Source organism: Myripristis murdjan, chromosome 6, assembly GCF_902150065.1.
Source record: "Myripristis murdjan chromosome 6, fMyrMur1.1, whole genome shotgun sequence".
Taxonomy (NCBI): Eukaryota; Metazoa; Chordata; class Actinopteri; order Holocentriformes; family Holocentridae; genus Myripristis; species Myripristis murdjan.
The window spans coordinates 6,542,545-6,556,601 of NC_043985.1; the positions used below are offsets into that span (position 1 = coordinate 6,542,545).

At 39.3% G+C, this 14,057-nt stretch overlaps 2 protein-coding genes across 2 annotated transcripts in view; both read right to left on the reverse strand.

The window, feature by feature from the left end:
- The window catches only part of LOC115360831 (rab GTPase-activating protein 1), a 77,326-nt gene extending 76,704 nt beyond the window's left edge, over positions 1-622 (reverse strand). Inside the window, exon 1 of the mRNA XM_030053981.1 lies at positions 362-622. Within this exon, the coding sequence (XP_029909841.1) occupies positions 362-504 (143 nt within the window). The 5' untranslated portion in view covers positions 505-622. The remainder of the gene's footprint in view (positions 1-361) is intronic.
- Positions 623-2,676: 2,054 nt separating this feature from the next.
- Positions 2,677-10,457, reverse strand: olfml1 (olfactomedin-like 1). The gene is made up of 8 exons (XM_030054003.1): positions 10,079-10,457; positions 9,207-9,310; positions 8,673-8,863; positions 7,770-7,873; positions 6,536-6,727; positions 4,188-4,368; positions 3,940-4,099; positions 2,677-3,114 (listed from the first exon to the last, which is right to left on the reverse strand). The coding sequence occupies exons 1-8, from the start codon at positions 10,307-10,309 to the stop codon at positions 2,952-2,954; spliced, it is 1,326 nt and encodes a 441-aa protein (XP_029909863.1). The 5' UTR covers positions 10,310-10,457; the 3' UTR covers positions 2,677-2,951.
- Positions 10,458-14,057: the final 3,600 nt, after the last annotated feature.

Consider the following 14,057-nt stretch of genomic DNA (forward strand, 5'->3'; position numbering starts at 1 on the left):
GAGGCAAATATACTGTGTTTCTGACTTAACCATTTATACTATTTGTATACTTCTGATTTGAAGCCTTCAAACAACAGCCAACCTTCCACAAAAATGTCCGTTAAACGTACACCACCGCCGTATGACCGACAGTTTCATAGCTTGAGTAATATAAAAATGAAAACCAAACTAACACAATACAGTATGGTTATAGGAGTAACTTGAAGTTACTCAACTCAACTTTCTCAACGTTCTAAGACCTTTTAATGCCGAGAATGTAAATAAGGTCACTGACAATTTTAGCTAGCGAACTGTCACAAAGCTATTGTTTACAGCTGTTTAGTGAGTTGGGCTCTCGACACAAAGCCTGGACGTCCCGCACCTGTATTCGTGACATCGGTGATGAAGTTTCTGGTCCTTTCTTTTGGTCAAGGCAAAGCCGAATTCATCAAAACCCAAATTCTCGCTGCGTCTTTTGATGGTGGAGCTTCTCCTGCTGGCGTTGCTGCTGTTTCTCTTCTTCATGGTGGAAACTGTAGTCACTACACTTTGTCAGAGAGCAAACTGGTTTAAAAATCACACTCACTCACTCACACACACACAGCCCGGCTGGTCTGTTGCCGGTCAGTCAACGGTCCAGCTCGCCCCGCCCCTTTCCCTACGTCACCCCGAACTGAAAACAGGCGGGATGAATCACAGACGTTACAAGAAAGCAGATTAGTCAACAGCTGCAGAGTCCAGGCAGCTGGGATTGTAAAGTAAACAATATAACGATACTGCCCACATAGACCTACTTAGTGTCACTGCATTGTATTAGTTATGATGCCACCGTATGGTCAGCAGCGACTGTAAAGTACATTATATGCAGCGATCTGAAGTTTACACACACATGCATGAAATGTTCACACAGAACTACGATTTACAGTAGGTGATCGCATAGGTGATCATCATGAGGTAACCGGCCAACAACCACTGATGACCAAGAAAAGCATGATGTTGATTTTTTTTTTTTTTATTACAGCATTTGACCCATACAATATACATTATAAAATGGATATGAAGTTACATGTTTTATGACAGGCTGGTGGCCAAACTTTTTTAATGGACCAGTAGGTAGACTGAGTTCAAGAGGGTTTGTCTCCAAAAATCATTGCAAACAAACAACATACTGCAAAAGAAAAAAAAAGAAAGAAAGAAAAAAAAAAAGAAAAAAAAAAAAAACACTTGCCTAGGCAGTAGGTCTATATTAAGTATATAGTTTTTCAGTGTATTTTCTTGTGTACAGTAAAAGAGAGTGAAAATGACATATGGTCCAAGAAAGTGGATGAAGATGAGGTTCCAGCTGAAGTTTTAGTTTTGCTATAGAAAGGCAAACGTTTGGTTTCTCTCGTGTGTGTAATTTTGTGAAGATGGACCTAAGAGACGATGTGACCAATGTAGGATTTCACATGCGGTATGCGTTATGTGTTTGTATGGGGTAAAAAGCATCATCTTGATTTAGAAGGGACTAAGGCTTGATCACCCTTGTGTTTTCTCTGAACCTCTATAGCAGGTAGCTTACACAGCTGATGGTAAAACCTAAAGTTTTTCAGCAGACCTGAGCCAGGTTTTCACCTTTTGCAGGGGTTGTCTTAGTGTTTCGATTGGTTTATTCAGAGGTATGGTCCAGATTCTGGTTAAATGTAGGAGCGTTGGATGTAACCAGTGTATTAATATAATAGGTTTATATTTCACCAATAACTCCATCCTACAGTTCTGTTCAGGTTTTGCAGTTTTTCTATGTAGCCTATATACCTGTTTTTATTTACATTTCTTTGAGGAGATTTTATTTTGATAACTGTATTTTTGTTGTGTGGCCTTTGACCTTTTGGTGAATTTGTGCTACTCTCTTCGGCTGTACGCCATGCTGAGGAGAAGTGAGACTACACGGTTGCTCCCTTCAGAAGCCTGTTAAAACGTGGTAAAACCGCTAAGGTGAGGCACAAATCTTAGTTTGAACAGGTCATAGACACTGTTCATTGTTGTCACAATGTTTACTACAATGGCAAGGCAGGAGTTGTCCTTGTTTCATTCATCATCATCACCATCCACAAACACAACACAGAGTTTGAAGCAAAATACATATGTGCATATATATATATATATATATATATATATATATATTTTATATATATGTAGCCAGACCAGATATATATATATATATATATATATATATATATATATATATATATATATATATAAAATACCTGCTATACTGTACACACTTACCAAAGGGACCAATGGAAATAAGGCCTATGGCTTTATAGTGTTAAACTGACTCTTGTAAGTACTGTCAGAGTTGGTGGTTGCGTGTAAAGTGTAAAACAAAACCAATCAATTAAACTTATTTGTGTGTGTGTGTGTGTGTGTGTGTGTGTGTGTGACAGAGAGTGTATATGTCCACCTGGATGTGTGGAGCTTCACCAGTGTACTGCATATGAGTTCTCAGCTTATTCAGATGACTTTTTTAATTGGCTAAAACGCTTAAAAATACATACTAAAATACAGGTGACATACATACATAATGGGATAAAAGCTTATCTGAAGGTACTCATTTCCTGACATTTCACAAAAGTACGTCAGATTTCAGCAAGCAGTCCACCAGCAGCTCCCCTAATATTTCCATTCAGGCATACAATTTTGTGAGCACATCTTTGACACTTCAATGCTCTTTATTGTGATATTACAAAACATGAGGCCTGCATGATGCATAACATGTGCCTCTGGTTGGACATGATCTTTTTCTTTAAAATAAGAACAGTGATAAAGGCAGGAACCATTGCCAGCAAAGGATCGTGGTACTGAACAGTAGATCATCAGTAACTTTTAGAAATGCTTTCTTTATGAGAAGAGATGTACCCTATAGTGCATAATTTGAGAGTATGTTTAAACGTGAAAACAGACAAGTTTCTAACTGATGAACATTGTAGATATTATCCTGATTCAACAGGGACTTGGTCATTCCTGCGTGTCTCCACCTTGTATATGGTCTGGTAGCCATCGTCCCAGGCGTACAGCTGTTTGTCTTTAGGGTGATAGTACAGGCTGCTGTGGCTGGTGTAGCGCTTCGGGAAGAACAGCACAGGACTCTCATTACTGCAGATGGATGGAGAATTAAATAAGAGAATATTATAATCAAACTAAGTAATAGCAAAAAAAAAAAAATGGTTTAAAGTGATTTGGGACACAAACTGCACAAACCATAGCTGACTGGTTCTCAACATGATTGCAAGGTGTGTGTGTGTGTGTGTGTGTGAGTGAGTGAGAGAGAGAGAGAGAGAGAGAGAGAGAGAAGGAGAGAAGGAGATAGAGAGAGAGTACATATCAAATGTAATGTATCAAAAGCTTGTTCAAAACAGAGGGCTACAATGATTTAAAACATGTTTATATATGTTTCTGTGTGTTTGTGTGTGTGCATGGCAAGGTTATTATAGTCAACTAAAACTAAACCAAAAACTAAAATTAGGTGTGAAAAAAAATTCTAGTGAACAGACTTCATTTCATTTCAGTTAGTTCATTTAGAAAAAAATGTACAGAAAATGTCTTTAGTTTTGTGAAATTTATCAACACAGCAAGCATGAGGTGGTGATGTTTATTGAGACTAGACGTCTACATAACTTCTGCTGCCTTCACAAAGTGTTGGGTTTGGATTGTAATACCTATTCTGAATTTCTTAAATCGAGACCCTGACAAATACCTGTATTATTAAAAAAACAAACAAACAAAAAAAAACAACAAAAAAAAAACAACCTAATACTGAAAAAAACTAAATCGAAATTAAACATTTTTAAACAATTAAAACTAAACTGAAATGAGCAAACCCAATCCAGGAACTGAAAAATATGACAAAACTATAATAACTCTGGTGTGTGTTTGTGTGTCCAGGTGAATCTTTATGCCTCTGCCTGCACATGAGCCAACCTGTGGATGGTGTCATGGATGTCATAGAGGCACTGTATGGCGGATCGTCCTCCATAGCGGGTGTTGTAGACCACGTAGAGCGTCCCGCAGATCAGGAAGGCTCCCTCAGCATCGCGGCTTTTACACAGTGTGTCCCAGGTGTACTCCACTGCCAAAGTCCCTGAGATGGACACAATATGTATTACGATTGTTATATTGTTTTGTGTATGAAAGTGAGAGAGGGAGAGTTGGGGGGGTATACTCTTTACATTTATCCAGTTTGGTGATGACCAGGTTTCCTCCATAGTCAGGGTCGGCATGGATGACCCAGAGGCCCAGTTCATCCACAGCTAGGTCCATGTAGGTGTTGAGGTTCAGTCCATAGACGGGTAGACGACCTGCTCCTGGCAGCAGTGTGCTATCTACCACTGTACCGTTCACCAAGTCTACCTTCATGTGATGGAAAGTAACAGACATTAGACATACTCATCCATGATCACCACTGTAGATACAGAAGTGATGCATCTGGTGTCATCTTGGAGGTCCAGTGAAGATATGTAACTGCTAAACCAGAATAAGAGACATACCTATTAACCAAATAAAAGTTACAATGACCAGTAAAACGTTGTCTGGTTTAGCTGCTATTCCATAATATAGTTGAACTGTATTTAGAAGAATCAGTAAGTTCCTAGAAACATAAAATCAATCATATGTATCAGTGATTAAATAATCAGTGTTCTGCCAAAAGCAGCAGAAAATATCCTTTACATATGGTTATGAAGTCTGAGTTCAAAATTTAGAAATGTGGTGGGCTGTGGGCTACTGGCTAGGTTAAAGGGATATTTCAGGAGTTAGTGGATGAGGCCTATGAGAGCAAGCACCTACACTATGCTGAGCTAGCTGCCGAAGCCTGACATCGTGGCTGGAACGCCGAGGTCCGCCTAGTGGAGGTGGGGTGTAGAGGGTTCGTGGCAAGATCTACCACCAGACTCTTTGCAGACTTGGAAGACAGAGGGCAGAGCCAACACCGAGCCATCAAAGTTGTATCAGAGGCAGCAGAAAGAAGCAGCCAGTGGCTCTTTATGAAGAGGAAAGACCCCTGCTGGACTCCGAAGTAGCAGGACAGGAGGTATGCGGTCAGCTTTTTAAACTTGACTCAGGGAAAAGGATGCCCCTGCCATTCATAGTCCCGTGGGATGTCTACCATGCAACATCGAGGTGACTCTCATGGCTACTTGGGCATGGGATGCAAGCTCAGGTCTGATCACACTGTAGCTAGCTGCCTTTGGGGAGGGTGGAAAGTGTCAAAGGCCGAAACACCCCGGGAACCAAGGGAACACTACTGATGATGCGTCCCAGATTCACAACCCAACCTCACCTTCCTTGTGTCCAGCGTTCATCACCAAGACATTCTCATGTAAGTGCTTGCACAAAGTTCTACACCTTATCCTGGGTTTCGCAAACACCCATAATGCATAATTTCTGTATCAAGTACTCCCCACTTGCTGCCTTCACCCCCCCCAACAAACAAAGTTTTACCAAAGATACTTGATAGATTTGCACCAATGACAATGAATCATCAAAGGTAAGAAAACAGAGGCACGGTGGGTAAGGTCGGCTTTTTTCTGCCTAAAAACATCTCTGTAACAGGGAGTGCCAACAGACAGTGGCGAGCTGAAACAGAGCAAATCTCAAACAAATTACTGATTTTTTTTTCATCTGTAAAATACCAGTTTAGCTTGAAAATGTTGGAAATACCTGTGGCTTATATATAAAAAAAAATGGGTCCAAAATTTCCTTCAGTGCCTATGGGACATAAGAACGAGTCATAACCTGTACCAAGGCATGTCTTCTTCCACTGGGGTCAGTAGCGTCAGGACATGCTGCTTGTCTCCTAAAGCGGCAGTGGGAAGGGGATCAGCAGTAATGAACCATGGGAGACAAATACAGGAGATGACCCAGACAGGGGCATCTCAGCGCTCCACTGTCTCTGGTTTTACTCACAAGCCTTGACAGTAAGCCCATATTCCAAAAAATGCTAACCATCTCTGATCCAAAGGAAAAAATCGAGTATGCATGCACAAACACATGATGTGCTTGTGCACAGACTCCTCATGTTTTGCTGAGCTTTTTCAGTGGAATGTTTGATAATGTTTTGCTGTTATGAAATCATAAAATTACAGCCCCAGTTTTGTACATTGGATTAGAGATGGTTAGCGATTTTGGAATATGACCTCACCATGAAGGCTTGCGAGTATCTTCGTCAGGCGTTGAAGGCAGCACAGGGTGAGTACTAGTATGCATTATGGGTAAAGTATGCCTTCAAGGGTGATCATCTTGGTCATTATTCTTTTGCCTTTTTAGTAAATCTGATGATGTATATGTTTATGAATATATATGTTTTTAAATGTATCTGTTTTCATATACTTGATGAAATAATTTTAAAAAACTCAGCAGCAAAAAAAAAAAAAAAAAAAAAAAAAAAAAATGCAATCTGTATTTAACACTTGTTGCTAAGAAATGCAGATTTCCAGTATGGCCAGACACAGGAGTAGGCACAGTAAAAAGGAGCCACATAAGCTACCATATAAGTTTGATTTCCACTTCGGTCACCCACCTTCAGTATCTGGTTGGGAGTGTCTGCCTTGTGGTAGTAGAGGAATCCATTGTAGACCACATGGCCAGTTCCCTGCCAGTCAAAAGGCAGCTCTATTGCCTTCGCTGGCCGTGTGGTGCTTCCCTCTGTGAAGCGCTTCAGATTAACATATTCCAGCAGGGTGTTGTTTCTAAGCCCACTGAGGAAGTAGACCTGAAAGAGCAATGAGTGAATATTTTGTGGTGCGCAAGTTTAAAAGAATCCACACTCAGAAGGTCGTACACTATTAGAATCAGCTTGCATTGCCGGGTTTATTTTGTGATGACAAAGTATTGCAATTTTTTGTTGTCCATTTTTTTGTTTTTCATTGATGTCTGATAGTGATTTCCCACATTTCCCAGAATGACTTTTGGCAAACCCCGGAGAATGGACATGACTTATTCAACTGTGCATTTACATGCAGATAGGGACAGCAATAGGAATAGCAAGACAATGACACTGTAAAGGAAAGCGAGCAAAAGTGTTGCCACTGCAAACACTACATGTCTTGTGACTGCGTTTCATTCTGATCTACTGAGGCTGTCAGTGGAGAACCTGGTATCTCTGCTTCTTCTGTGATGGATTTGTCCCTGTGTGATTGCTGAATGTCGGTTGGTGTCTCTACAACGAAGCCCTTGCTCTTTGATTTTGAGGGACTGACACCAATACCTGACGTTAACCATTGTTGTTTTAGATGACTGAAGTGTTTTCAGTTTCCAAACTCTTTTGTAGGTGGTCTAGAAATAACTCCTCTGATGGAAATGTCTATATTTAGCCAGTTAGGTGGAATAATAAAAATACACCACCAAATGGGCCTAGAATGTAGCATAAATCGCAAAAGTATTGATTTTTCAATAGCGTTAAACTGTTTTTAATACAAAAACACAATACATGTGGAATAGCAATAATTGAAAACATCATATAAATAGGCACACTATTTAGGTCAATATTTATCAGCTGTTGGAAAATGAGAGTGCTGTTCTAGGATGAATGTAGCCTTTATGTATAATAAATGAGATCATCATGGGAAGAGTGATGAGTCATTCTCAATCAGTAATCTTATATTAAGACCTAGACCTAGATAGGTACAGGCTTTTGCTTGCTTGTTTAGAAGAAAAATGATTTGTTTGCCTAGTGAACACCTGCTTACCTGCTCTTTCATGACAATTTGTGATAATAACATGCAAAAAAAAGATCATGTTCAAAAAGAATAGACCTTAGCTGATCCTTCAGAGGGGTCCTTGAACCAGGAACCATAGGTGTCTCCCTCTCTCTTCACAATCTTCAGAGACTTGACTGTACTCAGGACTGTGCTGCAGTCTGGATGTGTTGGAGAGTAGAGCATAATGGGACACATTCAATGTCACTGTGCCTCTCTATTTCTACTTCGCTGGTTCAGTTTCTCTGTTCTGATAAGTTTTGATTTTGTACTCTTTCACTCTATCTTTCTCATGCTATTCTGTATTTTTCTCTCATTCTTTTTAGTTTAGTTTAGTTTAATGAATTTTATTTTGGTCATTTTCAACTTGCAGAAATCAAATACACATATAAATAGACAATATCTTATACACATATTTTTAAACAATAAATAATATTTCATTTCCTTTCAGTACTGGAAAACCAAAACAAATATAAGATATATGCAAATATACACTGACCGAAAAGGTATAGGCTGAAGCCTTAGCTTATTTTGCCTATCCTTCTTACATTACTAAGCTTTCGTCAGCTCACTTAAAATAATAAAATAAAGTAAATGAAAGACACAAAAACAAAATATGTGTATATTATACATACAAAGGATCCCAAGGCAGTTCATAAATACACTAGTGTTCATAATTTATATTTACTAATAATATTATTTTTAAATAGCTTTTTAAATCTATTAAGTGTATTACATAATTTCATTTCTATTTCTAAATTATTCCATAAATTTACACCTTTTACTGTTATACATCTTTATTTTACATTTGTCCTTGCCTTTGTTTTTTTGAACATGCAAATCCCTCTCAGTTCATATTTATTCACTCTGATCTGCCTTTGATATCTACGTATGTCATCACTACGGAAAAATTCGATAACCATCATAACTCACACACACATGCACAGACACTCTGCGTACCATTGTCCAGTTTGATTCTGTCTTTCTTTTTCAGCTGGTCCAATTCCTCGGCTTTTATCTCTTGTTCCAGCAGTGCCTGCTCCATCTCAATGTTGGGCAGGCTGGGGATCTTATTTTCTAGATACTCCAACTCTCTCTCCACCCGGTCTACACGCACAGAAACGCCATCCACCTGGCTCCTCACCTCTGATCTATGGAGCGAAACAGTGATTATTTAATGTACCTGTTCTTTCAGTATCTACTTGAGTCATTTAGCCACACTCTGCCTCACTGCTGAGCTAGTTCTTGGCCTCCGACCTGCAGAGGTTGACAGATTTTCATTATTCATTCATTTATTCAAGGCATGCAGAGTAAACATCAAATGAGTCAAATGGCATTACTGTCTGCTTGTTGAGTAAAAAGTGGATTTCCAGACACGATGTCTGACATTCAGTGTACAGACAAATGAGAACATAGTCATGTCACCAAGGCTGAGGCTGTCAAGTCTGGCATCTGTCAGTGTTTTCAGTTAAGTTAAAGCTGTTTATAAGGTACCTCAGACCGCTGACAGTGGACAAGTGATTCCTGACTTCAGAGGAGAGGTCGTAGATCTTCTGTGTTACGTCCACTGTGTTTTGCTCACATCGATTCAGACGTTCCTGATGTCAGTGATACATGAAAAAAAACTTGAGACAATATATCACAGAATTTTCTTTTAAAGTAATAATATGTATGTAGCATGCAAAAAATATTCCAAGACATATACAGTGTCCATAGATTTGGCTTCGTAATCTAACAGCAGTGTCACTCACATATCATTAACAGATATTTTCTAAAGATGTGTTTATTCACAGGCTCATGGTTTTGGCTAAAACAACCTCCAGTGCTCATGATATCACCATTACAGAGCAACGTCATGAAGAGCAGGCAGAGTAGCTGGGAGAATGCCAAGAAAATCTGAGCCCAGTATAAAGTGATGGCTGGTATTTCAAAATCCTCTGCTAAATGGGTGGAACCGGCTCATGCAAGGTCAGACATTCCTGATGTTAAAGGGAAAAAGTTGAGAAAGTTCCTATTTCAAGCAATCAATAACTAGCACTGCAATGGTTCAAGGCCATATGGTGCTCTAATAATGTTTCCATGAACCTAGAAAAGTAAGTGCTTAGGAAAGCTATTACATAGGAGAACTCAGGGTGTGCAGAGGAAATAAGATTGGCTGTAGAAAAAGGGATGACAGGTACTTGAAACGATTAGTTCAGCCTTTGACCATCGACTCTCAAACTGAAAATATCTGTAGACAATGTCCTATGTTGTGTCAATGCTTTGCAGCCAACTAAGGTGAATCTAAAGTGTGTTACAGTTGCCGTCTATGTTATCTGGACAAGGACAAGCACTTCATGCCAAATGGAACTAAAGAAGACACCTACCTCCATCTGTGCAAGTCTCCTCTCTAAGTACTGGATGATGAAGGTATTGTGGGAAGACGACTGGCCCAGGACTGAACCCACAGTCAGGGACAGAGACAAGAGAAGGACAGGACTCACACTGCCTGGCATCACTGGTGCTGGTGTCAATTTCTCGGCACGGAAACTGCTGCTGCAATGACCTCTTCTAGGGGAACGTCTGCGAAGTTTACAACATCCCAGATCTCTGGACATGCATCCTCAAATGTCCTTTATTAACTGAACTTCTGGTTCCTTTCTGCTGAGTTCAGTAAGCTTTGAAGTGAGTTGTAGCTCCAGAGCGTTCCATTTAACTGTTTCTCTAATCAGATTTGGCTCCAACAGGCTTGAGTCCAGCTGAACCTCACCCATCGGTCCCTCCCCTCTTGCTCACTCTGTTTTTTCTCTCCTCTTTCACTCTTTCCCCCTTTTTCCTGTTTCTCTTTTTTCTCTTCTGGATGTGTTTGTGCATTTGAGCAATGGAAGAGAAAATAAAGAAAGTTAGAACATGAGGCAACAAAGAAAGTTCATAGTGTATTGGCCCACCCTGTGGTATTTTACTCTAATACTCTCCAGATGGGCCAGTGACACGTCCTCAGTTTTCAAACAAAGCAGAAGCTGTCCAATAAAAGGCGAAAAGTGGGCTGTATAATAGAAGGAAACACTGTAACAGGTCATCCTATACAAAAAATGCTGTCTGTAGTCCTTAAATCAGGAACTTTGCCTTTACCTAGCTACACAAGTTTATTTTGCTGTTGCAGCTTTCTTCAGTGCACTGCATCTATTTTGCCCACAACCAAAGGCTGTTTCCACTGGCAGGATACAAAGCTTAATTTCAACCACAATAATGTCAATTTTTTTTTTTTTAAAGTACCTGCTTAAAACAGCAAATATATAAATAGCATGTTGATCACTTTGAATCAGGAAGAGATTGTAATACCTTTGCTTGCTTTTGGATTGCTTTGACGGCATATCCTATGGAGCGTGATACTAATCAAAGAAGGGTTATTCTGGTTTAGATTGACTCTAAACTGTATTATCATCATAACTTTCCAAAATAGTTATTCCAAAGTGTTTAACATTTTTCTGTTGTCTATAAATGCGCTGCCCGAAAGGAGCATATATGAGATACTGGAAGATTTTCTAACAGTTTTGTCTTTTTGGTGCTCAAATGTTTCATTTGTAGTATACTTTTGTAAACCGGCACGTAGCTTGAAGATTTCCTGTCCTGTCTGTGAAGTTTGTTTCTCTTGAATAATGTCTTCTGTTTTTGTCTGGTGCTTCTCACAGCCATCTGTGTCTGTTTCCGGGGCTTTATCTGATGACAGACACAACATCTGGTTGTCAGCTTTCAACATTTTACTCTGTCTGACTCATATTAAAATCAGGGTTCAGCTCTATTATATAGAAAAGCAACTGTGCGGGGACAAGACAAGGAAGACATCAGACATGATAATCCATGACATTTGCGTTTACTGTTGATGATCTATTTTCTTGTGGTGGCTTAAGCCTCGGTAGTCATGCCAGGTTTGTACCACCAGGTGGCGCCATATTACAGCAGAAATTGGACACAGTTTCCACTAAATCAAGTCAGTACAGCGGCACCCACAAGAGTGAATTGTATAATCCAGAACAAAAGAAAAAAGTCTACAATTTATAGGTGGTAATGTGAGTCACATTGTTACAATTAACATCATCTTCCACCATTCAAAAACAGATCCAATTCATATTCAACTAGTTTACAAGTATCTATAATAGGATTGCCATTTATTTATATAAATATATTTATATAAAGGACAGAAATATACTTGTTTTGTTTTCTTGGGGATCATATTACTGTCATCAATTATATGTAATCTTTTGCTTCCACCCTATGCACACACATAGACACACACATGCACAGACACACATGCACAGACACAGACACACACACACACACACACACACACACACACACACACACACACACACACACACATTGAGATGTAACCTCATGAAATATTCATTGAGATTTGTAGGGGAGGCCTATTAAATATCCATAGAGTCTCAGCAAGACATCTGACCGGGCTCACATTCAAGAATGACAGGAGGACTCCCAAGTGGATATGTGTGTGTGTGTGTGTGTGTGTGTGTGTGTGTGTGTGTGTGTGTGTGCGCATGTGCATGTGTGTGTGTGTGTGTGTGTGTGTGTGTGTGTGTGTGTGTGTGCATGTGTGTGTGTGTCCACTAAACATGTGTATGTTGGTCTTTGTCTGTGCATGCAAGAGTACAGTTGTCTGAATGTTAGTTGTTACTTCGTTCTTATGCCTATGCATTCGTATGTGTGTGTGTGTGTGTGTGTGTGTGTGTGTGTGTGTGTGTGTTTGTACGTATGACTGTATTATGAGAACATGCATGTTTCTCTGTATAAGGTTTTGTTTCTCCATGTGTGCATGTTTATGCTTATGTGTGCACATGTGTACTTACAACTGTGTGTATGTTTGTATGAATGCACAGGGACAAAGTTGTTGGCCTGATTATATTTCATGTTTGTGTGTGTGTGTGTGTGCGTGTGTGTGTGTGTGCCTGCTTCCCACCACCCTCTGTCTCTTGACCTTTCCTGCCAGTCTTTGTGTCTGGCAGATGATGAAGTTTTAATGCCAGGGAGCACAGACAGACAGGTACCGTCTGTTGGAGTCAGTTAATTCTGTAGAGGCTTAAAGGCGGCAGGGGAGTATGAACAAAATTCGTCTTGCGCTGCTTTCAAACTGCTGTCAAACCTCTGTCAAACACACAACTGCCGGCAAACGTCTGAGGTCTGTTTATTCAGCAACACGCTTGGCGGTTGGGAGCACGCGATTTGCAGGGTTAACGATGAAATAGAATGAGACAAGGAAACCAGAAATAGCCTACTACCTGCTGTAGCCAAACTGGTCCTGCACAATTTGCATTTGATAATTTGACAGGAGAACTAAAGACTGGACAGGACACTTGCTGAAATGAAACAATTCTCTCCTCATGGCCATGTCCACTGTTGCCCTTGTTATGCCATCAGCTCATCAACTTCACAGTATAAGAACCTGGGGCCGGATTCTCCAAAGGCTCTTAAGATTAAATTTCTTCTTAAGTTCCACTTTTTTTCTTAAGTTTGGGTTCAAGAAGAATCTTAAGATATTTTTGAATTCACAAACAAAATATCTTAAGAATCCAAACAAAAGATCTTAAGAATGTTCTCAACTTTATTCTTAAGATTTTTCTTAAGAATAAATGGGATTCTTGAAAGATATTATCTTACTATTTTTCTTAAATAGTATCGTAACTTTAAGACAGGTAAAGGTTGTCTTAAGTAACCACATGCTGTGTGAAGGTAAGCTATTTTTCAAACATCTTTGATTAATTTAGAGCTAAATTTGATTATATAACATAGATTAATGTAGTAGGCTAATACCTTAATAATTTTACATTGTATAAGTTAACAGAGATAATCGTTATCTAAACTGTAATTCAGCCTAATATCTAAACCAGTACTTAGACACATAGAGGCACATATATTGTTTCTGAGTCTATATGAGGACATTTTGTTTAGCCACCAGTCACCACTCAGGTGTCAATTATATTTAGATTCCATTAACTAATAGGTTAGTAATATCGTCGCTGTCCAATACAAAGTATGTATCTCAATTTTTGAGAAAACACTTTTATAACATCAAATCAAAGTTTAGACTATAATGGATATTGTTTTGTATTTTAGATGGAGCTGCTGTGGGTTACAGCTCGAGGCTGTTTGTTTACATAAGGGTAGAGAGTTGAGAAGTTCGTAAGTGGAAAAAATTAAGAAGTTCTTAAGATAATGTGCAGTTCTTAAGAAAATAATGGGGAATAGCACTTGAGAACATTCTTATGAACTTCTCATTTTTTCCTCTTACGAAACGTCTTAAGATTATTAGTAAGAACTTTTTGGAGAATCTGGCCCCTGGCCTCCACC

Coding starts and splice junctions, on each gene's coding strand:
- olfml1 (XM_030054003.1), bottom strand. CDS start 10,309: ATGTCCAGAGATCTGGGATGTTGTAAACTTCGCAGACGTTCCCCTAGA. Junction 9,311..10,078: donor GGAGACTTGCACAGATGGAG/GTAGGTGTCTTC, acceptor CACTGACATCAG/GAACGTCTGAATCGATGTGA. Junction 8,864..9,206: donor TCCACTGTCAGCGGTCTGAG/GTACCTTATAAA, acceptor TTCGCTCCATAG/ATCAGAGGTGAGGAGCCAGG.